This window comes from Loxodonta africana, chromosome X (assembly GCF_030014295.1).
Source record: "Loxodonta africana isolate mLoxAfr1 chromosome X, mLoxAfr1.hap2, whole genome shotgun sequence".
Lineage (NCBI taxonomy): Eukaryota > Metazoa > Chordata > Mammalia > Proboscidea > Elephantidae > Loxodonta > Loxodonta africana.
Genome location: NC_087369.1, coordinates 15,118,949 through 15,142,311, shown reverse-complemented (window position 1 = coordinate 15,142,311; position 23,363 = coordinate 15,118,949). Strand labels below are relative to the sequence as shown.

General features: G+C 43.0%; 2 protein-coding genes across 14 annotated transcripts; one reads left to right on the top strand and one right to left on the bottom strand.

The window, feature by feature from the left end:
- Window positions 1–453: 453 nt before the first annotated feature.
- RAB9A (RAB9A, member RAS oncogene family) lies at window positions 454–19,812 on the bottom strand. Of its 13 annotated transcripts, XM_023555207.2 has the most exons (7): window positions 19,133–19,461; window positions 15,902–16,002; window positions 12,310–12,406; window positions 5,872–5,967; window positions 5,346–5,434; window positions 4,824–4,853; window positions 454–1,559 (listed from the first exon to the last, which is right to left on the bottom strand). In XM_023555207.2, the coding sequence occupies exon 7, from the start codon at window positions 1,526–1,528 to the stop codon at window positions 923–925; it is 606 nt and encodes a 201-aa protein (XP_023410975.1). In that variant the 5' UTR covers window positions 1,529–1,559; window positions 4,824–4,853; window positions 5,346–5,434; window positions 5,872–5,967; window positions 12,310–12,406; window positions 15,902–16,002; window positions 19,133–19,461; the 3' UTR covers window positions 454–922. The 13 variants fall into 13 exon arrangements, with proteins under 13 accessions (XP_023410975.1, XP_010594088.1, XP_023410977.1 ...); XM_010595786.3 differs by lacking the exons at window positions 12,310–12,406; window positions 15,902–16,002 and adding an exon at window positions 19,657–19,812 and having other exon boundaries at window positions 19,133–19,388; XM_023555209.2 differs by lacking the exons at window positions 15,902–16,002; window positions 19,133–19,461 and adding an exon at window positions 19,657–19,812.
- Window positions 19,813–20,940: 1,128 nt separating this feature from the next.
- Window positions 20,941–22,710, top strand: LOC100666278 (large ribosomal subunit protein uL30-like). The gene has a single exon (XM_064277986.1). The coding sequence runs from the start codon at window positions 21,749–21,751 to the stop codon at window positions 22,493–22,495; it is 747 nt and encodes a 248-aa protein (XP_064134056.1). The 5' UTR covers window positions 20,941–21,748; the 3' UTR covers window positions 22,496–22,710.
- The last annotated feature ends 653 nt before the right edge of the window (window positions 22,711–23,363 follow it).

The following is a 23,363-nucleotide window of genomic DNA, read 5'->3' as shown; positions in this document are numbered from 1 at the left end:
CAGTGATAAAGACACTAAATAAATACATGACCAAGTAAAGATGTCTTCATTTACCCTCAAGCAAAGTATGCTCCTTCTTTGTTTTTCCTTCAAACCTGATGAAGTTAGCCTCTAGGTTCAGGTGGGGGAGGGGCACGTAGGGCAAAACTGCTAGGTAATTCCATGGATACCAAACCCATTGCCAACTCATAATGACCCTATCGACACAGCAGAACTGCCCCACCATAAGGTTTTCAAGACTGGAATCTTTACAGGAGCAGACTGCCACTCCTTTCTCCGGCAGAGCAGCTGGTGGGTTCAAACAACTGACCTTTCAGTTAGCAGCCAAGCGCTTAACTACTGTGCCACGAGGGCTACTACCCATCAGTTCTACTGATATGCAGAATGAAGATGGGAACAGTTAAATCACTTTGAGTAAAATGAAGAAATAAATCAAAGAACAACGCATTGTACTGCATTAGATTTTAATCTTTAATACCTAACATTATTGCTTTTGGAAAAGTTTTTCCCCCAACCAAGAATGGGACACTAATTACATAAAAATACACACATATAAAAAGTAGTTCTCCATTTTCCTGGAAAAAATAACCCAAGGATAACTTCTACAATATTCAAGTTTTCTGTTTCAATTATAATTAAAGTCTTGGTCATCTCTCTTATTAGCTCTGTAACATATTTACATTAAAGAAACATTATTAGACAGCCATTACAATTCAGAAATGTAAGGCGCCATTATTCAGGAAATGGACTTCTCCGTGAGCGGACGTGCCCCTTCTCCCACCTACCAATAGAAGCAGCGATCTCCCTTAGTTTCATTTTATTAGTAGACGATACCTTGTTGCAAACCCTAATTGATCCACACTCGTACTTGTGTGTGTGCGTGTGTGAGTTGGTTAGAATGCCCCGGCCACCTCTTTAATGGTCAACAGCAAGATGGGCTAGGCTTGGGTTTCCGGTGCAGACTGACTGTGTCTGTCTGAATCAAGTGATCCGACCTATCCTCTGTAGCAAGAACCCTTCGAACTGCCTCCTCAAAGGCTGCTGCGACATTAGTGGCATCTTTTGCACTTGTTTCAAAGTAAGGATAGTCGCCGTTGTCCCTGCACCAGGCTTGGGCTTCTTCAGCAGATACCTGTCGTTCACTTATGTCGACCTTGTTACCCAAAATCACAAAAGGAAAGCTTTCCGGCTCTTTCACATCTGCGTAATATATGAATTCTTTCTTCCAATTACTCAGGTTCTGGAAGCTTTGAGAATCATCGACACTGAAGGTAAGCAGGCAACAGTCAGACCCTCTGTAAAACGGCGTCCTCAGGCTCCTGAATCGCTCCTGACCAGCTGTGTCCCAAATCTGCATGGTAACGAAATGTCCATCCACCTCCAGATCTTTATTTAAAAATTCCACACCTATCGTATGGAACAGCTGGGCATCAAATTTATTGGTTACATATCTGTTCATAAGAGAACTCTTCCCAACTCCACCATCTCCAAGGAGAATTACTTTAAAAAGTGATGATTTTCCTGCCATTGTTAATTACCAGATCTTTGACTTCAAAACCCTGTAAGATAAAAAGGTACCATTACATTCCTCTACATGAGTCTATGAATATCAGTGTCCTAATGAGGTAACATATACAGCCCTGATTGCTTGGTGCAAAAGGAATAGCCAAGAGCAAGCACTGTATTTACTGGGCACGAGCTTGGCTACTAATAACCAAAAGGTGGGCAGTCTGAACCCACCAGCCACTCCTTGGAAACCCTATGGGGCAGTTCTACTATGCCCTATAGGGTTGCTATCCTACCATAATCCCCTAAAACAACTAGGCTTACTCCTCCCCTTTTGCAGATCATAGCTTGCTGTGAAGCTGGCACTCAAAAGCCCAACTCTGACCCCAAAAGACCTTGCTCTCAACCATCACTCTACACAATAATCACCCTCTACTCACAATAAGCCCTGTCACCATTTGTTAAGATTCAGTAAGAGCATGAAGCACGTAACTTTCTGTAAAATTTTCAAACAGCCCTTTACTGTCACAGCGAACTGTTCACTGATGGTTTTCCTCTCTTGCCAAGCGTTTACTTTCTCTTGTAAAATTAGGAGCTGTTAAACAGGAAAGCCAGATAGTAGCTGACTGATCTGGCTATGAAAAAAAGCCAGCCGCTGAGTAAATGGGTGTTCATTAGGAACACCATTTTGAGTTTGCTAAAGTTCATTTCAGCAGCAATATAATTTTTAATATAATCTAGAACATTCTGTCCACAAGATCCATTTGAGCAGTTCCATCTCTCAGCAGATTTGAGCCTGTGCTGTTACTTTTGTGTTCTGAGGTGGAATGAAATAAGCCTGAAGTGAAAATGTGATACTACACCCATCCTTTAGGAGAGGCCCTGGGCAGGATGAACAACTTTCCCACACAACAGGAACCAGCCTGTGTCGGTGAGACTTCATCTGTCTGTTTACAGGAAGCAACTTCTAACTGCTGGTGCGAGCACTGTTTCTATTTAGTGCTTGTGTTTTAACTTCTAATTATGGGAAGCTTCAAACTTACATGAAATTTTCAAATAATGACAATATAAGAAATTCCCACGAACCCTAAACCCAGCTTCACCAATTATCAACTTACGACAAATCCTGTTTCCTCCATAACCCCCTATTCTCTCTTCTCCCCGGTTATTTTGAATCAAATTATGTCATTTAATCTGTACACATCTCAGTAGTAAGTGGCTTTTACGTACACTAAAATTTGTCAAAGAAAACAACCTTTTGAGCAGTACTGTCCAACAGAGCTTTCTGTAACGATGGAAATGTCCTACATCTGTGCGGTACAATATGGAAGCCACTTGCTACATGTAGCTATTGAGCACTTGGCATGTGGCCGGTAGAAGTGACGAACTGAATTGAGTTTTATTTAATTTTAATTAATTTATAAATAGTCACATTTAAAGAGCCAATAGGTGTATTGAGTAACACAGCTCTGGAGCAAAAAATGGTGAATCCTTGAGCGGGAAGGTAATAAAGACACTGTAATTGTTATACTGATGAAGATGAGTTTGCAAAACCACTGCAGTAAGCATTATATGGCTATCCCCTAGTTCTATGCAACTGTAACCCAGTATAGTGTAATTGAACACTTCCTGTAATGTAAAATAATTACGCGTTTCCGACTACATGCTACACTCTTCTGGTAAAAACCTGTAGCAATTCATTGTATATAGAGAAGTCAAGTTAATGGGGAAAATATGACTTTAAAGTGATGGGACACAGTCCAATTCTTACCGGTCCTTTTAAATGACTGCTACAGTAATTACTACAGTAATTAAGAGACTTTAAATTGTCCAACAAAAGTGTGAGACAATCAAGGTGCATACCTCTTGGAGACTTTCTATTCAAATGTGTCTCTCTGCTCAACATCCAGACTAAATCGATGCTAGAGAGGAAGTCAAAACGACCTCAAAACCCCCAAATTTCCTAACATAGGTAACAATGCATTAAATCAGTTGTTTTATTTCTTTTGAATCCTGCTTAAACAACTTCAACTTATAGAAAAAAGGTGAACAAAACTAAAAAAGAGAACCAACTGTTTCAACGTAGGGAAAGCATCCTATATAATACCCCCTTTGGAAAGGTCTTCAACGGTTCTCCAGGACCAAGTCTACCTTCTAAGTCAAGACATCTGGCCCCTGCTCACTGAGCTGCCCCCTCACCTCCCCCCATTCTGAAATGCACTGTCGAAGGGAACTGGAGTTCCATTTCACTAGCTCGCCTCCATATTCCCCCTTGCCTTCAGGCTTGGCATCTGCCGCTCCCTCGGCTTGTAAGCCCATGGCCACTTCACCTAACTAACCGCTGTTCCTTCAGAACTGTTGGCAGGATCACCGCCTCTTCTGAGACCACTCCCCAACTGCCCTCAGGGGTTCCTTTCACACAATTTTTAAACTCAACACGGAAAAATCACATTGTGTGTTCTGAAGGTGGAACAATGTGCCTAATTCCAGCCCATCATTTACTCCAGTATTTGAAGTCTCCAATGGTCTCACTGCCTTACCAGACAAAAAGCTTTACTATACAGTACTGAATTTCGAGAATCTTTAAATACAACTGTAAGCCAGGTCACACACTCTAACAAACCCCACCCAGGTTACTAGTTGCATACATACATGTACCCAATTAAGTCTTTGAAATTCCTGGAGATTTGTAATTTGTAATTTTATCAGGCCACTTTGAGAGTTCTTTTCTTTTTTCATAATAATGTTCCTCATAGTTTATGCCATTATTTTGAGCAAACAAATTTATGGTATGCTCGATTCACACAGCAGGAAATGGGGTACAATTTTGACATTTCTCACGTATAGTTTGGGGCCTTCCAGATAGGAGTATCTGGGAATATGCTGGCATGTGTGAAAACAATATACACAGGAACATCTCTCTTCATCTAAGTGCAGAGTTGTATATAAAAATACACAGGGAAAGAATTACACAAATCCTCTTATTTCTAATTGACATCTAACAAAAGCTACCTTCATTCAATCTATACATTAACATAACCATAATCAGCTTATGGACATTAAAAATGCTTTCTTCTCAAAAAAACAGAAAAATCATTCGAAACTTCTTTAGCTTAAGTTGAATGAATAAAGTTATCCTACTATGTTATTTTCAAAATTTACCTTAAAATGAAGTCTCTTGTATCCCAGAGTTTGGAATGACTGCCTAAAGTCAATAATCTTCACCAAGGTTAAACATTACATTAGCAATTCAGCTAAATTCTATAAATATAAAAATTCAAATAAGAATAGCATATTACATAGGTCTAAAAGCTTACCTAATTATTCAGTTCAAGCGTCATTATCACCTGCAAAGAAAAAATTTGGAAAGCTCACCTTAGCAATGTATATTTGATGTTTTCATCATTTTAAGAGTAAAAACAATAATTAAAAGGTGAAAGAAATCTGACTTGTATTAGCAGCTACCTTAAAATGTGCTAGATTCTTAGCTAAAAAGAAAACCACATCAGAAAGCTGTATGCAACCTTTCTCAGCCTAAAAGGTCCTAGAATCAAATATTAGACTTTAATCTCTGTTTTTTTTCAAAAACAGCTTTTTGTCTGCCCACCCTTTTCTAAATTTCACACTCACAGACCAAATTATGTCAATTAAAAAAAATATATTAATACATAAGCCAAGGAAAAATGAAAACCCTTTTAGGACTGAATAAAAAAAGTGCCCGCTCAGAAACGAGAACCTATTCCTGGCACCAAAGGCCAGGAGTGCAGGCCTGGGGATGAACTACTCCACATCCTCACACCCTGCAGTCACCTGGGAAGCACGGGGACAACAGGACCTACCTCCCGGGCTTCTTAGAAGGACTCACTCAGACGATGGGTGAGAAGTTTGTCATCACAATCCTGGGCTCATGACTGGAGTGCAGAAGTTTCTGTGGAATGAATAAAGGAATCAGTCTTTACCTGGCAGTTACACGGAAAGGTCCTTTTTGTAGCCCTTTCTTAGGTCAAATTTGAGTGAGACTTAGGCAGGGCAAATGAGAGGACTGTGCAGGTGTACATTAGCAAGCGCAAGGATCCTGGTCCTGGTGAGTGAACTCAACTCAGGCTTCCCAGCGACGACTATGTGGAACTGGGCGAAAGTACTAGCCTCTCTCAGTCTAAATCAATCCTTTCAAACTTTAAATTAAAAAAAAAAATCAAAGGGCATTTCTGTGGGGCTTACATATCGTAGTCTTTAACTTATAAATTCAATCAATGAAAAAAAATGAGACTGTTCAAAATCCTGACTCTGGGAGTTAGGGATAAAACAATGTTAATAATTATAATAATAGCAGCCAACACTAATTGAGCCCTGTATGCTACTTACTGCGCTACAGTGTATTTGCTCCGTGATTCTAGTATTCAAGGTACTTCATTTTCCTCTAGCATGGCCCCAGGACACAGCCAGCTACATCACCTGCCACTGAGTTAAAGAAAAAGTACAACTTCCAACACCGGAGGAAAACTGGGCTGGTGTCAACTTACTGAGAAACTGTTCACCAACTTCCAGCATGGCTTGTTCCCAAGACCCATCTCAATGATCATTTTAGCCATATGGGTCCTTTCAACCCAGCCTCCCAAAGGTCTGCCTCCAGTACTACAGGAGGATTCGACCCCAAGGAGGGGATGTGACCCCAGGCTTGTGTGTGGCAGTAAGGATTAGCTAAAACTCAGCCGGAGGAGGAGGAAACGCCAGGAAGGAGGAGCAGCCCAGGCCACCACCCTGCCAGGGAAGGAAGGCCGCCACAGGCCTGGGGGTGAGCAGTGAGCTGAGGAGATGGGACCCAACAGGGAGGCCCTGTAGAGGGCAGGACCTTAGAAACCACGGGATGGATTCCTGCCTACACCCTAGGAATGATGGGGAGCCACAGAAATCCTTTCAGTGCTGGGGTGACCTGGCCAGATGTGGGGTTCAGCAAGGTTAACTGGCTGCAGAGGAAAAGCAGCTGCAAGTGAGGACAGGAGGAAGGCCTCCAGCAGAACCGGAACGATGTTGTTATGATCCCTCAAGTACCAAAAGTCTCAGCTGGGTATAGAATTGAAAATGGAGGTCGCGGTGCCTTGTACTTTATTCCTCCAGTAAAACATCCACGCTGAGACTTCATGCTTCACCTTGCTCCCCTCTGGGTCCCTCCTCTTGCTCCCTAATCACCCCCGAAGATGCAGCTAGGCCTCATCTCCTACTCAACACCTACCAGGCACCTCCATCTGGGCCCCCTGCTGTGCTCCTAGCCCATCTGACCCATGTCTCTATCGTTAACCCTGATGCAACACTGTAATGGACATGCCTACTCGTGTCTGGTAAAAACGAAACGTGCTCTCCCAAAAGATTCCAGTTACCGGGTAATGTCATTACACCATTATAAAAATGCCTTGTCATTTTTTAGACTATGCCCAAAACTATATCCCCATCTTACCCTAAAACCACTTCTCCCCAAAAAAGAAAACAAAACTTTACCAAAAACGGTCCAAGTGGTACAGAAAGAAATGATCTAAATGGCTAACTGGGGCATGTTCTGCCATGGCTCGAGAGGATATGGAAACATGGCGCTGTAGAAATAAACTAAGTGAAAACACACACCAGTCAGCACCTCACGTAGAGCCTTACATGTTTATATCAAAGTGTGGAAGAAAAGTCTTCACAGTTCTGATATGGTTGCAAAGCTGTATTTTTTTTTCAACATTAAAATAATTTTTTAAAGCTTCATTTTCACTTTAAAACCTAGCTTGACTGAATGCCACAATTAAAATGAGATGGAAATCATTTTCTTTTAAATTTTCTTCAAATGCAGCCATATATCAAACCTCAAAAACAATCCTTTCCTAAATTTTTTCTGTAACTCAGAACATGTTAAAAAAAGAGACTCAATATGACAACAAAAGCATAAGCCACAAAAGAAAAAGTAGGTAAACTGGACTTCATCAAGATAAAAACTTTTGTGCTTCAATGGACACTATCAAGCAAGTGGGAAGACAACCCATAGAATGGGAGAAAATATGCAAATCATATATCTAAAATATATGAAGAACTCTTACAACCTAACAACAAAAAGACAAATTAAGAAGTGGGCGAAGGACTTGAATAGACATTTCTGCAAAGGTGATATACAAATGGCCAACAAGCACATGAAAAGATGCTCAACATCATTTAAAAAAAAAAAAAAAAACCCAAACTCACTGCCATCAAGTTGATTCCAACTCAAAATGACCCTACAGGACAGAGGAGAACCGCCCCTTAGGGTTTCCAAGGCTGGAACCTTTACGGAAACAAACTGCTACATCTTTCTCCTGCGGAGTAGCAGCTGGTGGGTTCGAACCCCAGACCTTTTGGTTAGGAGCCGAGTGCTTAACCACTGAGCCACCAGGGCTACCTCAGTCATCAGGGAGATACAAAATCAAGTGCACGTGCAATCCCGCTTCACACAGAAACTAACAAGTGTTGGCAGGATGTGGAGAAACTGGAACACACTGAAATACATTGCTGATGGGAATATAAACAAGTGCCTCGGCAAACAGTCTGGCAGCTCCTCTAGGTTAAACACAGAATACCATATGACGCAGTAATTCCGCTCCTAGGTGCATCACCAGGGACTCCAGAAATCACTAAAAATCACTGAATTGTATACTTTAAAAGGGTGAATTTTATGGTATGTGAATTTTATCTTTCTAAAAAAAGAAACCTAAGAATTAGAAATGAGGCCCTAGAATTAGATTTACACAGAGCCACACTGTCCATTCAACGGTATCCTTTTAAATAAACCAGATAAAAGTATATAGATCACTACCATAGCACTATAATTCGATGTGTTGGTACCAACAGCTCTGCCACCTACGGTACACGCTAACATGAATGGGCAGTTGGATAAGTACATCGCTGACAGGAAAGAAAATTAACCATGTTTTAAGTAGATACCACAAAACTAAAGACAAACAAAGAGCAGTGTATGCCACCCCTTTCCTTTTTATTACACCACTTTTCCTACTTTTCTACTGTGTACTTTCATCTTGAGCTATCATTTCAATAGTTTTTTTTTTCCCCCCCTCTGGCCTTCCTCAACCCCTTGCGGGCTTCCAAAAGTCATATATTACAATAAACCAAGAGGGAGTCAGATCCAAGCAGAGAATAGAAGCCTCTAAACAGGAACGTTTATATGGCTTAAGGTTAGAATTTGGGGTAGGACAAGTGGATCTAATTGCCTCTATTATTACAGATAATTAAAACCATTTCTTCATTATTTGTATTATCTATGACTTTGAGCGTGGCATTCAATGAGCTAGCAAACCTCGCTTCCAAGCCTGTTCCGAGCCCTTCCCTACAACTCACCATCCCCAAACCTACCACCTCCATTTATCTACCCTTCAGCATCTTTGCTCAGGTGGTTACCTTGGCCTGCGATGCCCCCACCTGACCCCGGCAGCTACAACAATCCTAGTCATCCAAGGCCTAGTTCAGGCGCACCTCATCCAAGAAGCCTTCTCTGATCACTTCCACAACCTAATCATTCTCTTTTCTTTGCTCTAATAATCTCCACCTCCATTACAACTCTCAGTCGTATGTGCGTCTGTTTCCAATTAGAGTGTAAGCTCGCTGCGAAGGACACACGACACCTAATGCCAGCCATGCACCTGTACCTTTTTGTTCTGTAACATCTTGTACACGCTTAACATATGGTGAGGTGCCAAATGAATGCTACATTGAGAGCAAATAGTAAATGACTTCCTCCTTCCTTCCCACTCAGCACTATCTTCTATTTGTACTTTCCGTACTTATGATATCAGTTCTTCCCCATTCTATTTCTGAAGTCTACTAAAATGTGTGGGAAGGGACAAAAAATTGATTCTTACTTGCAAGCCTTACTGTCAATTAAGTACTGACTGCAACCCGGAGCTGGCATACACTGAGAAACTGCTACATTGCTCTAATAAGCTGCCAAGATGAGAGCAGGCTGGGTTTGTAAATTGCCTTTCTCAAAATTTCATGTTCTGAAATATATTCTATAACCCCTTCACTAGCTCTCACGTCCAAAAATTTATAAGATCATCACTCCTGGCTTAAATTTAGCAACATATTAAAAAAAATTTTTTTTTTGAAATCACAAGTTCCTTTTAGCATTCCCCCTCAACGTCCTACTTAAAGGTATACCATTTATTATTTCATTTCATAACTTGAGAAACAGAGCTTCAGAGAAATTACCCAGGAAACAAAAGCATGCATAATCTGGAGATGCTTTCCTTGTTTTCATTTGAGCTGTATTTATTTCCTTATATTGTAATTGAGGCGTGTCCTACCGAACAGCCTCATTAGTCCGACGGTTTGTTTCTCAAGTCTTCCTGGTTATCTTGCTTGCATGTATGAGCAAGAGGCAAGTCAAGGAAGTCATTATATCTAAGTCTAATGGGAGCTATCTCCACAGCAAGAGGTCACTCCCCCCCCAAAAAAAGAACAAACTAAGCAAAATACCATAGGAATAGACAAACTTGGAAGCAAGCCTTGCCAGATGAAATAAATTATCTAGTCAACCACTAAGGCATTACCTCATAGCCAGAGGCAGCTAGAGAAGGGAAACACTGTAAATATCAAACCACAGGACACCGTAAGTATACACAGCAGCTCATCCTATTTAAAGAACTTGTTTCATAAATAATCGTTTTTTGAAGTTGATTCATCTTAACCTTTTAACACTCTACAGTATTAACAATTTTGCTTAAAGCAAGGCAATCTCTGTAGTTAGGTATGCTAATTAACCATTAACAGTAGCAGAGGGAGCGGGAAGGGAAAAAACAGACTTGGTTAAAGGAACAAAATCTTCTAAAGCCAGGGTTTCAAACCAGTTCATTCGGATTCGACTCCCCTGCTGACAATTTCCCTTTCCACCCCAGATATACTGAATAAGAATCTACATTTTAACAAGACCCCCAGGTAATTCCTAAGTATATGGTTCTCAAAATTTATTATAAGAATTACCTGGAGATTTTGTTAAAATTTAGATTCTATGCAGCATGTCTGGGGTGGAAAGGAAAATCCTCAGCAGGGGGGCAAACCAGAACGAACCGGTTTGAAGCCTGTCCTAAACTATGGTGAAAGTATACAACAGCATGGTCCAATAGGACTTTCTTCGATGCTGGCAATGGTCTATAGCTTCACTGTCCAATATGGTAGCCACCAGCCACGTGTGTGCTGAGCACCTGAAATGTGGCTGGTGCAACTGAGAAACTGAATTCTTAATTTTATTTCATTTTAATGTGTTTCACTTTAAACTGCCACATGAGGCTAGTGGCTACTGCACTGAACAGTGCAGGTATAAAAACCGGTTGCCATCAAGTCGATTCTGACTCATAGTGACCCTATAGGACAGAGCAGAACTGCCCCATAGACTTTCCAAGGAGCGCCTGGTGGATTCGAACTGTGGACCTTTTGGTTAGCAGCCATAGCTCTTAACCACTAAGCCACCAGGGTTTCCCACCAGGGTACAGAGCAAGCTTAATTGGGAGTCCATGAATGAGCTCCAGGGAGAACCCACCCCCTGGAATTAGATGTGACTAAGGATGAGTGGACAGAACTAAAGATGAGTGGATGGAACTAAAGATGAGTGGATGGATGGAAGCATATGTGCTGGAACTTTCTGCAGGAGAGAGTCAAAAAGGTTTCCTCAGATTCTTAAAGGGGTGTGGACCTCAAGAAAGGATCAGTATATGTCTGCATCATCTGTATATTATGTGTCCATCCGTGTAGCTCAAAACACCCTGCAGACTTTTCACCTTTACTGGCATCACTATTTCCCCCTCCTCTCCCTCACCCATGAGACTTTATTGATATTATTACCCTTTGACCATAAACTCTAAGAGTCCAGTGAACAACAGCCTTACTCATGGGAAGCTGCTAATCCTACAGTGAGGACAACATTTTGTCCTTAGTTTTGTTTAATGTTTAAGGACCAAGCATATATCTACCTGTAATAAAGCACTTACCCGTAAAAGTCACTTAAAATGCTTCCTGACAATAAAGAAAGGAGTGAAGCTGGTTTAAGGGTGTACTTGAGGACAAAATAAAAATGCAAACAAAAGGATAAAGGTCACAAGATAGAAATACTGGGGATTGTGGCTGGTTATTTCAGGAAGAAAAATGAATTCTGAAACCATTCCCGAAGCCAACTCTTTAGACAAAGATTAGACCAGACAATAAAACATAAAATACTACTGGTGAGGAGTGTCCTGTCTGGAGGTGAGATGAGAAGGCAGAAAGCGACAGGAGCTGGTTGAATGGACTTGAAAAACCGGAGGTAGAAAGAGGGAGGGTGCTGTCACATTATAGGGATAGCAACTAGGGTCACATAACAATATGCATATAAATTTTTGTATGAGAAATTAACTTGAGCTGTAAACTTTCACCTAAAGCACAATAAAAAAGAAAGAAAAAGATACTGAAGCAGCAAAACACAAACTAAAGACGGTCTGCAAAATAATGTTGGAACTTAAGGAAAAACTGGGTCTTATTCTGCGCTTCAAGTTAGATAAGAATCCAGATGTAGATAACTCAGAGCAGGCAAGCGTAAGTAGCTGGAGAACTTCTATGTAAATGCAGGCAAGGGTTGGATAGCAAACATTCCCACAAGGAATGAAACCACAGCAAGTAGAACTTCTTGACTGCGAGAAAAGTTAAGTAAAAGGCAGGGGCTGGGGATTGCCCAAGATACATTTAAAGAGGGCAACCAGCAGCTATATATCCAGCATCTAGGTCAGATCTAGGTCAGAAGCTCCCACATACCAGTCTGCAGGGAAGCTGCCACCGGCTGGGAAGGAGCAGGAACCTCAGAGCTCTGCAGGGAGCTTTTCATAAGGTTGTTTACTGCATGTAACTGAAACTAAAGTGAACAAAGAGTTTCTCTTAGAGCAACATTGTGTACATTTCTAGAAAACACCCTCATGTTTGAGCAGTCTCCCACCTGCAGCCCCTGTAGTTGACAGTGAATTCTTTCAGGTGTAGTCATTTGCCTGGACGTACATGACACAAAATCTTGGAAGGGTATTAAGTCTTTGTTAAAAAAGACAAATAAGGAAATGGAGGCCCACCTGGTAAAATGTCCTGCATAGTATCACACATCTAGCTAGAGGCAAAGCTGGGATTTTCTGGTCTGGACCAGAACAGGACCACTGCACATTAACACAGTGTTTTATGTCTAAACAGCCTGGCGCTGACTTTGAAAATGTTTCCTACTTAATCATCCATACAAACTACTCTGACAACAGGCTCCCCTTTCTCTCCCCCTCCCTCCCTTAACTTTCTTCAACCCAGATGGCTCCCTTTTCTAACAAGCTCTTAATGAAGGTATTTCCCAAGGCTGAAGCCCCTACCTCTTTCCAGATGGTATCTTTCTGGGACATAAAAGCCAGGGATTCCCAGACTTTAGGTTCGTCCCTTCCTCTCCCACCTCCCCTCCCACTAACCCCCCTCCCTGGGACCAGACAACAATTTCCAACCCCTTCTACAGTATGTTCATCTGGTGATGGCAGTTCAAATTCAACATATCTAAAATGAACCTCATCATTTTCCCCATTTCCAAACATCTTTCTTCTTCTGTCTTACCCACTTCATTCATCCTTGCAAGAAATGTGTCCACTTCCCTCCCTCCCTATGGCCAGTGTCTGGTTTGCTCAAATAACAAGTACTATGAACATTAATTACGATGATTTAGTGAATATCTACTATGTACCTGGTACATACCACAAAACAAACAAAAAAAACTTGTTGAAAAAACAAAAAAACCTGTTGCCATCAAGTTAATTCCGACTCACAGTAGCCCTGTAGGACAGAGTAGAACTGCCCCATAGGGTTTCCAAGGCTTTAATTTTTACAGAAAGCAGACTGCCACAGCTTTCTCCCACTGAGCAGCTGGTGGGTTTGAACCACCGACCTTTTAGTTAGTAGTGGAGCAAATTAACCGCCATGCACCAGGGCTCCCTTCCTGGCATATAACACCTTAAAATTTCCAGCAAGTTGGACACTATCACCCACGTTTTATAGATCAATAAACAGAAGTTCACAAAAAACAAATAACTTCCCAGGTCTGATTAAACAGGCCAGATCACATGTGTTATCTTCACTACCCCTCCAAGTGACAGAAAAGGACTCGAAAACATACAGACCCAAAAGGACAAAAAGAAAACAATTGTAGATCAGGGTCATGTACAAAATTGAGCAGATGGGATGCAAACGGTCCAGCAGTGACAGAAGACAGGAAACCTGAAGCAGGGAGAGGCAGCCAAGGCTGAGAAAGCCAACTCCGGTGCAGAACTGAACAGGCACAGGCCCTGGAGGACAAGCCCTGGCACTTCTCATGGCAGGGTGAGGTGTCTGCAAGGCTGGCAACCCCATGACCACCTCCTCACCCCCTAGGCTTTCTCCACCTCAGCAGAAGGTCTACTTCCTAGAGACATTTGTACTGCAGAAAATGTGGCTAAAACACTCCGAAAAACAGGGGATAGGGTCTGCAAACTAAACTTGAATTGTGGTTCCCCACCTGTTGCCCACCCTGCAGCTTAGCCCCCCAAATGTTAGCATCCCAAACTGTTAAGATTATCTGGGGGGAATGAAGGGCCCAAGGGAAAATGCTACAAATATCAACACGGAGTGGAGGTGGGGGGTTAAAAAAAACAACTTTGATGCCTTATTCGTTTATGCTATAACCCAAACCACCAAGTTTCTAATCCTGCGGTTTCCAAACTGTGTGTGGAGGTGCCCCAAGGCAACACCACAAATTCACTGGGGCAGGGCAGCATATGTTGAATTTCTGAGGGAAACTCAGAGCTACTTAAGGAGCCCTGGTGGCACAGTGGTTAAGTGCTCAGCTGCTAACTGAGAGGTCACTAGTTTGAACCTACCAGCGGCTCCGCAGGAGAAAGATATGGCAGTCCGCTTCCTTAAAGATTACAGCCTTGGAAACCCTATGGGCAGTTCTGCTGTCTTATAGGGTTGCTATGAGTCAGAATCAACTTGATGGCAACAGGTTTGGTTTTCTTTTGGTCCTCAGTGTTGTTATTCCATTCAGACGTCCAACTCAAAGACATATGTTTTTTCAGAAGTGCTCACCTACTCCCTGCTCTGATCAAATACACAGTGTCAAACTGCACAGACTAATAAGATTTCTAACTTTTTGAACCTGTTAGACTCATTTAAACACTCCTATTGGTTAGAGTTCTTCATAGCAAGTTCTAGAAACAGAATTCTGTTTAAGAATTTTTCAGGCTTCTCTAACACTGATAACACAGCCACCCTTCTGAGAACTAATCTTCTGGTAACTAACTACCTTACCAAAAAAACCCACTGCCGTCGAGTCAATTCCAACTCATAGGGACCCTATAGGACAGAGCAGAACTACCCCACAGAGTTTCCAAGGAGCACCTGGTAAATTCGAACTGCCGACCTTTTGGTTAGCAGCTGTAGCTCTTAACCACTATGCCACCGGGGTTTCCACTAACTACCTTTTAGCTTCTCTATAAAAAAATCCTAATCCAATTCAGAACAACACGGAATAATGATAAATTAGTTCAGCTCTTTAACACCGTCCAGCTGTTCTTCACACCTGGCTAATGAACATGGCAATGAAATGAATGTGTGCAGTCGTTCTATACTGGTTCTCCGCCGCTGACAAACAACAGCACGCATTTGTAGAACATCAGGCAGAAGACAAAGGTGCACTCTGTCCACAGACAGCCCTCCATGAAAGGAGCTGGGTTCAGGGCGGGCCAGGACGCGAAGCCTCAACCCCTACTGAATTCACTTCTGTATTGTTTCCCAAACACAGGCCCATCTCCCTCCACCCTCGCTGATCTAGCTCTTACCTTATTTATTTATATTCATTGACATCTAGCCGGAGTCCTGGCAGCGTAGTGATTAAGAGCTTGGCTGCTAGCCAAAAGGTCAGCAGTTCAAATCCACCAGTAACTCCTTGGAAACCCTATGGGGCAGTTCCACTCTGTCCTATGGGGTCACTGCGAATCAGAATTGACTCTACTAGACAGCAACAGGTTTGTTGGTTGGTTTTTTGGTGAGTATAGCCAGCCTCTCTATGTTCATGATCAGAAACATCGTTCTAAACCCTGTACTTGCCATGGTCAACAATTCATAAAAAGTACATAATGGAAAAATCCAGAATGTGGAAATACCTGAACACAACTTCACGCATTTATAGTATCAAGAGTCACATTGGGAAACAGTGATTTCTCCTCCAAGTTACCCAACTAGCCAGCCGAGTCATCAACTTGAACCTCCAGTCTCCCCAGCCAGGGCCAGCTGGGGCTGCCTCGGGCCTCACCAGCCCCTCATCACCAGGCAGCCAGGCTTCCCCTCTTCCACACACCTGGATCACTCCACATCACTCACAGCCTCCCTCCTCAGGTATCTGGAACTTTCATTTGTGTCACAGTTTTCGATCAAACTCCCTGTGGCATTTTGTGAGTACTACCAAGACCAAAAAAAAAAAAAAACGTTAATAAATGTCCTCTGTTGATGGTCTACTTAGTCACAAACCCTTGGTTTTGACAAGCCAATTTATTACTGAGATAGCTCTCAAGTTAGATATGTTGCCTCAACACATATGCACACTTCTATTTGGTTTATTTCCTCCTGCTGCTTAGCCAACAATTTGCCTGGGGCAGAACAACATGGAACCTAATAATGTGCTGTCTGTACTGGGTATCATATAATCTCACAGAGATCATAAAGTACAAGCATCTCATTTTACGAAGAAAGAAATCTGGTGACCTAACTTGGCCAGAGCAGCAAGCCAACTAATGACAGAGCAAGACTCCACCCAAGCCAGTGAGTTCTTCCCCACCCCAATTCCTCTGAGCCCTTCCAGGATAAAACTCCAGTGAGGAAAGAACATACAGGGCTTTGTTAGACCCCATGGGACAGCAACCATTTCAGGCATATACTTTAGCATCCCCCCCACCCCACAGCAGACAACTCCTGTAAGTGCAGAGAAAGCTTTCATTAGAGCAGTAGCCTGTCCATTAAAAAAAAAGCCGAGTCAAAAAGCAAAGCTACCCACAAAAAGATGCTTCAATGACTGCGTAACTTCACAGTGACTCCGAAAAAGAGACCCAACTCTTCTTGACTCCTTCTCTCAATTAATCACTCCCCAAGCTCATCTAATAGTTACATTCACATTTGCCACCAGAATGAAAGTACATAGTTTGAAAGGCCTGTGCATAGCCAGGCATGGCAAAAGTAGGCTGGAAAACGCCAGAAAGAAAAAGATGATGCCAACGTCATTTTTTTATCTCCTCACTTAGTTCTTGATTTCAATGACAAACCACATGCCCTTGTCTGCTGCAGCTAAATTTAAGGCAGAATTTTATTCTCAGTGAGAATGGCTTCTCAGTTTGATTCTTTTAAGTGTTCACATGCGCTTAACTGAACAGAGCTATAAAGAACACAGCAGCTTTCCCCTCATTTCATCTAAGTGTGCTCACAGAAAACAACGATGCAGGTACTTCCTGCCACGTGGGGAGCTGTTTTGCTTCTGGTTTTGTTCTGTAATGAATGCCTGACCCTGTCTAGGACCCCCAGGATTGTTAGTAGACTGTAAGCTGCAGGAAGACAAGGCTCTCGATAGCTCTTCAAATCACCAGCACCTCTGTGGGCCTGACAGGCCGCTCAGAAAAATGTTTGTTGACGGCTGGAATAATGCCTGGAGTAATGCCGGAACTAAACTCGCTCAGTCCACTAGGATGGCTCCCACATAGCTAGCTCTCAAGTTCTTTTTGACATTTTCGCCTAAAAATAAATACTGAATTCTGTCCTCAAAAACTATTTACTTAGTCTTTTAAATGAATGAATATGCCTCTCAATCAAGAGAAGTCTCTTTTAGGTTCTCAAATTTTACCCTGCTTTTTCTTGAAACGCTGAGAAGGTATCCTAAACAAGAAAACAACACTGCAAGCGGAGGAGACAAGTGAGTCCTGGCGTTCCGCAGACTGCTCCAAAGCAGGATTTCTCTGCCTCGGCACCAGTGACACTTTGGGCCAGAAATTCTTTGCTGTGGGGGCTGTCCTGAACGTCGTCAGCCTCCACCCAGTAAATGCCACTAGCACTCCTCCCCAGGTGTGACAAACCTGTCTCCAGATATTGCCAAATGTCTTCTCTGTGTGTGTGTGGGTGGGGGGGGAGGTACCAAAATCGCTCCCAGTTGAGAACCACTGCCCTCAAATCACACAGGCTTGCCTTGAATCCTGGCTCTGCTCCTCACTGTGTGTGTGACCTTGAGAAAGAGACCTAACCTTCCTAAGCCCCAGCAAGTTCCTCATCTGTAAAAGGGGGCCAATAGCTCAGCCGTGCTGTGAGCATTCAATGAAAGATGTATGTTCAGGACTTATACACCCAGAACACCCAGAACCTGCGTGGTGAGAAATGAGGGGCAGTGAAAACAATTTCTGAAACCAAAGGAACTTATTTTCAGGCCTTAGAGCCATAGTGGCACAGTGGTTAAGCGGTCGGCTGCAAACCAAAGGTCAGCAGTTGGAACCCACCCAGTGGATCCACGGGAGAAAGACCTGGTGATCTGCTTCCGTAAAGATTACAGCCTAGGAAACCCTATGGGGCAGTTCTACCCTGTCCTATAGGGTAGCTATTGAGTCAGAATCCACTCAACGGCAAAGGGAGTTTTTTTTTTTTTTTTAGAGCACTGTAGTCTGGACAGAAAAGGTGGTTGAAACAGACGGAAAGGAAAGAAAAGAGAAGAAAGTGGTTGGAAAAGAGGAAATGGCACTACATACTTCCCTAGTGTCCAAGAACCTGGCTTGGAGATAAGGCCAACAATGTTCTATTTAGTTTCTGCCAGTCTACTCTAATCACCTAGATAATAAATCAAAAATAGGTCCAAATCACAGAATTTTGTCCAAAATAAATAAATCACCAAACCAGGAACTTTTTAGTATAAGCAAGAAGAATTTAATGTCTACACAACAATACTGAAAGTATCAGAGTGAAACAGCATTGTCTTAGATTTAGGAATCTAAACAAGATACTGAGAGTTCTAGGAAAGTACGTATTAATAACTTCAGATACACCTCTGAAAGAGTCTCCAAACGGGCTTCTTAAAAAGTCCCTAACTGAATCGTTCTGGGTTTCCTCCCTCTCTCCAGTTTCGCTCCACTGAACCGCTGCTGAGATTACAGGCAATTTAGGGATTTTCCATTACAATGGTGCCAGAAACTGAAAGACAGTTTTTTTTTGTTTGTTTGTTTTAAAAAGGCAGTCAGATTCTGTCTATTCATTTTATCAGGACGCTGAAATCCTATAAAAAGATTGGGGTCACGTGCCAACTGGGAAACTAGCAGAAAAGTTATTCCTCAAGAGAACCGCGGTCACGGGATGTGTCACTGCTTTAAAAACAAAACCCCCTAAAAAGCAAACTGAATACCTCCACCAACTATTTGGTCAGCACTTCGAATTCTCGACTTGCCTTTTGACTTACTAAATTGGAAGACAGAAAGGAACACACCATTCTGAAACCCGAGCTGCTGTCTAAATCAGATAATGGCCCGAAGCGCCTGCTGGCCCTTGGAATGGTATTTACATGCCTCACCTGAGGGGTCACAAAACATTTGCGAACTCTCGGCTAGGCAGAATGTCAGAGGTCACCAGAGCCACGTCGTGCGCGGGAAGGGTGGGCGCCTTTTCTTCCCTCGGGAGGCTGTGGTGTGGGCTGGCGGCTGCGCGTGTGTCCCGGGAGTCTGGGTGTGTGTGCCCGTCTCTCTTCCCCAGTGTTTGAGTGTGCGTGTCACCTGGTGCGTGCGGGCGTCTCTGCGCGTCCCCGGGTGCATAGGTGTGTGTCCCGCTCCCTGGGTATGTAAACCCGTCTTTCCTCCTGCGTCAGTCCGTAAGGGTGGGGGGAAAACAAGCCGATCCCTCCCTCCCTCCCTCCCCTCCAGGGGCCGGGCGGTGACCGGCGGTGACAGGCGCTGGCCCCGCGCTCCCCTCCCGCCAGCGCGCCCGCCCCAGTTCCCACCGATCCAGGCCGCGCTCTGGCCTGCGGGCCGCCACTCAGACCCGGGCGCTGGGGCACCCCGGACCCAGCCCGACCCCAGGGGAGTCCTGCACCCAGCTCACGTGGCAACCACACGGAGGACTCGCCGGGAGCGCTGCGCCCGCCTGTCCGGGTGTGCTGGGGAAAGACAGGGTCCTGGCAGGGGCGGGCACGAGGCAGCGGCGGGGTCGCCGGCTCGGGCTCCGGCTCCAGCTGCTCCCAGCCAGCTCGGAGGGAACAACATGGCGACGGGCCGGGGCGGGGCCCGGAGGAGGCGGGGCCTGGGAGGCGGGGCCTCGAGGTCGCGGGCCCGCCCCGCCCTCGCCCACCCCTGACCGGCTGTCCTTGCTGGATATCGGTTTTCCTCTGGGTGGGCTGCCTCTCATACCTTCCCTCTTGCGCTCCGACCAGAGCGGGTACAAAACAACATTGTTCTCGTAAAAAGTTTAAGAGAAGTGGAAATAAGCGGATCCCGTGAGCACAATCACAGGATGCTGTGATTACAATAAACCAATGTGCAAATGGCAAAGAATAATAGAATAGATGAAAAATAAAAAACAGTTGTGATATTGTGGAGGAAGACTCATTAACAACCTGCGTAATGCAGATGACACAACCTTGCTTGCTGAAAGTGAAGAGGGCCTGAAGCACTTACTAATGAAGATCAAAGACCACAGCCTTCAGTATGGATTACACTTCAGCATAAAGAAAACAAAAATCCTCACAACTGGACCAATAAGCAACATCATCATAAACGGAGAAAAGATTGAAGTTGTCAAGGATTTCATTTGACTTGGATCCACAGTCAACAGCCATGGATGCAGCAGTCAAGAAATCAAAAGACACATTGCATTGGGCAAATCTGCTGCAAAGGACCTCTTTAAAGTGTTGAAGAGCAAAGATGTCACCTTGAAGACTAAGGTGCGCCTGACCCAAGCCATGTATTTTCGATTACTTCATATGCATGCAAAAGCTGGACAGTGAATAAGGAAGACCAAGACCGAAGAAGTGACGCCTTTGAATTGTGGTGTTGGCGAAGAATATTGAATATACCACGAACTGCCAAAAGAACAAACAAATCTGTCTTGGAAGAAGTGCGGCCAGAATGCTCCTTAGAGGCAAGGATGGAGAGACTGCATCTTACATACTTTGGACATGTTGTCAGGAGGGATCAGTCCCTGGAGAAGGACATCATGCTTGGCAGGGTACAGAGTCAGTGGAAAAGAGGAAGACCCTCAACGAGGTGAACTGACACAGTGGCTGCAACAATGGGCTCAAGCATAACAACTATTGTGAGGGCGCAGGACCGGGCAGCGTTTTGTTCTGTTGTGCATGGGGTTGTTATGAGTCGGAACCGACTGGACGGCACCTAACAACGACAACAAGTTTTTAAAATTAAGCTTTAAATTTTTTCCTTTAATCTTGTTAAAATACTGCTTGTGTCATCTTTAAATATAAATTTAAATATAAAGCAGTAGGGGGAAAGGCGGTATTAAAAAAGCTCTTCAGAATTTCATGCTTTATATATGAGGTTTGGGACATGGGTCCAGATACAGGCCCCTGGAGGCCAGAGGGGTTCTTAGTGAACTCTCAATATATTTTGTGGGTAGATTTAGGCTGTTTATTTTCTAAGAGAAGGCTCTCACTTTTATGATTTGCTGGGCCCACAATTATTTAAATAATCTCTGGCTATTAGGAGAGTTATTTTCAGGTAATCTAATGTAGTCTCTTCATTCAGCACTAGGAAGGTTATATTTGAGAAAGTTTCTGACACATAAAATAACAATTTTAGAACAATTTTGAAAATGAGACACATAATAAGTGAGCCCCAGATTCAGGTACAGTAAAAATGATTGGATCATTTTGGGGTCCTCACAGACATCCTGCTAGCCTTCTAATAAATTCAATTTTCAAGTTAAATTAATCTTGAAGTCGGTTTCTATTTACTACAATTCAAAATATATGTTGACTAAAACACACAGTTCTTACGCTCAAGTAACACTCTATTCAACTTTGCACTGGAGGTCCTAGTATAGTGAGGAAACAAAAGAAGTTTGAGGATTGCAAAGGGAAAAGCAAAACTGTATTAAACACAGACATGATTAGAAAATCCCAATGACTCTATAGAAAACTAATCATTAAAAGAGTTTAACAGCTCTTTTTCCGGCTGGAACCATGGAGGGTGTCGAAGAAAAGAAAAAGAAGGTTCCTGATGTGCCAGAAACCCTTAAGAAAAAGCGAAGGAATTTCGCAGAACTAAAGATCAAGCGCCTGAGAAAGAAGTTTGCCCAAAAGATGCTTCGAAAGGCAAGGAGGAAGCTTATCTATGAAAAAGCTAAGCACTATCACAAGGAGTATAGGCAGATGTACAGGACTGAAATTCGAATGGCTAGGATGGCAAGAAAAGCTGGCAACTTCTGTGTACCTGCAGAACCCAAGTTGGCATTTGTTATCAGGATCAGAGGTATCAATGGTGTGAGCCCAAAGGTTCGAAAGGTGTTGCAGCTTCTTCGCCTTCGCCAGATCTTCAATGGCACTTCTGTTAAGCTCAACAAGGCTTCAATTAACATGCTGAGAACTGTGGAACCATATATTGCGTGGGGATTCCCAAACCTGAAGTCAGTGAATGAACTGATCTATAAGCATGGTTATGGCGAGATCAATAAGAAGCGAATTGCCCTGACGGATAACACTTTGATGGCACGATCTCTTGGTAAATATGGCATCATCTGCATGGAGGATCTGATTCATGAGATCTATACTGTTGGGAAACGCTTCAAAGAAGCAAACGACTTCCTGTGGCCCTTCAAATTATCTTCTCCACGAGGTGGAATGAAGAAAAAGACCACCCATTTTGTAGAAGGTGGAGATGCTGGCAACAGGGAAGACCAGATCAACAGGCTTATTAGAAGGATGAACTAAAGGTGTCTACCGTGATTATTTTTGTAATCTGGTCAGTTAATAAAACTGTAACTGCTTTCAAATTGAGAAAAAAAAAACGAGTTTAACAAGGTAGCTACATAAGAAATGATTAACAAAAATGAATTCCATTTATACAACCAACAAAACACAGAAAATATACATTTTAAAAAGATACCAATTTCAATAACAAACTTATACTTAGGAGTAAATCTAACAAAAAGATGGGAAGCCCTTTGTTGTGAAAATTAGGTACAACGCCTGAAGGGACTAGAACTGTGTGTCCAATATGGTAGCCACTAGCCACATGTGACTATTTAAATGTAAACCAATTAAAATTAAATAGTATTCAAAATTCAGTTCCTTAGTTATATTAGCCTCATTTCAACAGCCACATGTGGCTAGTGGCTACCTCATTGGACAGTGTAGATATAGACTATTTCCCTCATCAAAGAAAATTCTGTTGGACGGTGGTGACCTAGAATATGTCTATCCATATCACAAATTTTCAATTAGAATGCAATCATTTATATTACACTCCTTGTGTTATACCCCATAAAGGGAAGCATGACTTAATAAGAAATACAGATCAGGAGCTTTAAAGTTTTCTTCTAAGAGTTTGTAAGGGATATTTGCCTTTGTGGGGGAGAAAGAAGGATGGGTTTTATTTGTCATCTGAAGGCCCTTCTTGCATTTAGGGAACCAACTAAGTATCTAGCCTCAAAGACCAATTACTTGCTCTTCCAGAACCCAAGCAACAAGGATACAGACACGAGCACCAAACCTGGCCAGTCAGATATTCTCTTTGAAGATCTGAGTCTTGGGCAAGCAACACAGGGATGCTGGAACCACTCACAGTTCATTCTGGCAC

Bases quoted from the DNA above. Each gene is read 5' to 3' on its own strand.
- LOC100666278 (XM_064277986.1), top strand. From the start codon at position 21,749: ATGGAGGGTGTCGAAGAAAAGAAAAAGAAGGTTCCTGATGTGCCAGAA.
- RAB9A (XM_064277988.1), bottom strand. From the start codon at position 1,528: ATGGCAGGAAAATCATCACTTTTTAAAGTAATTCTCCTTGGAGATGGT.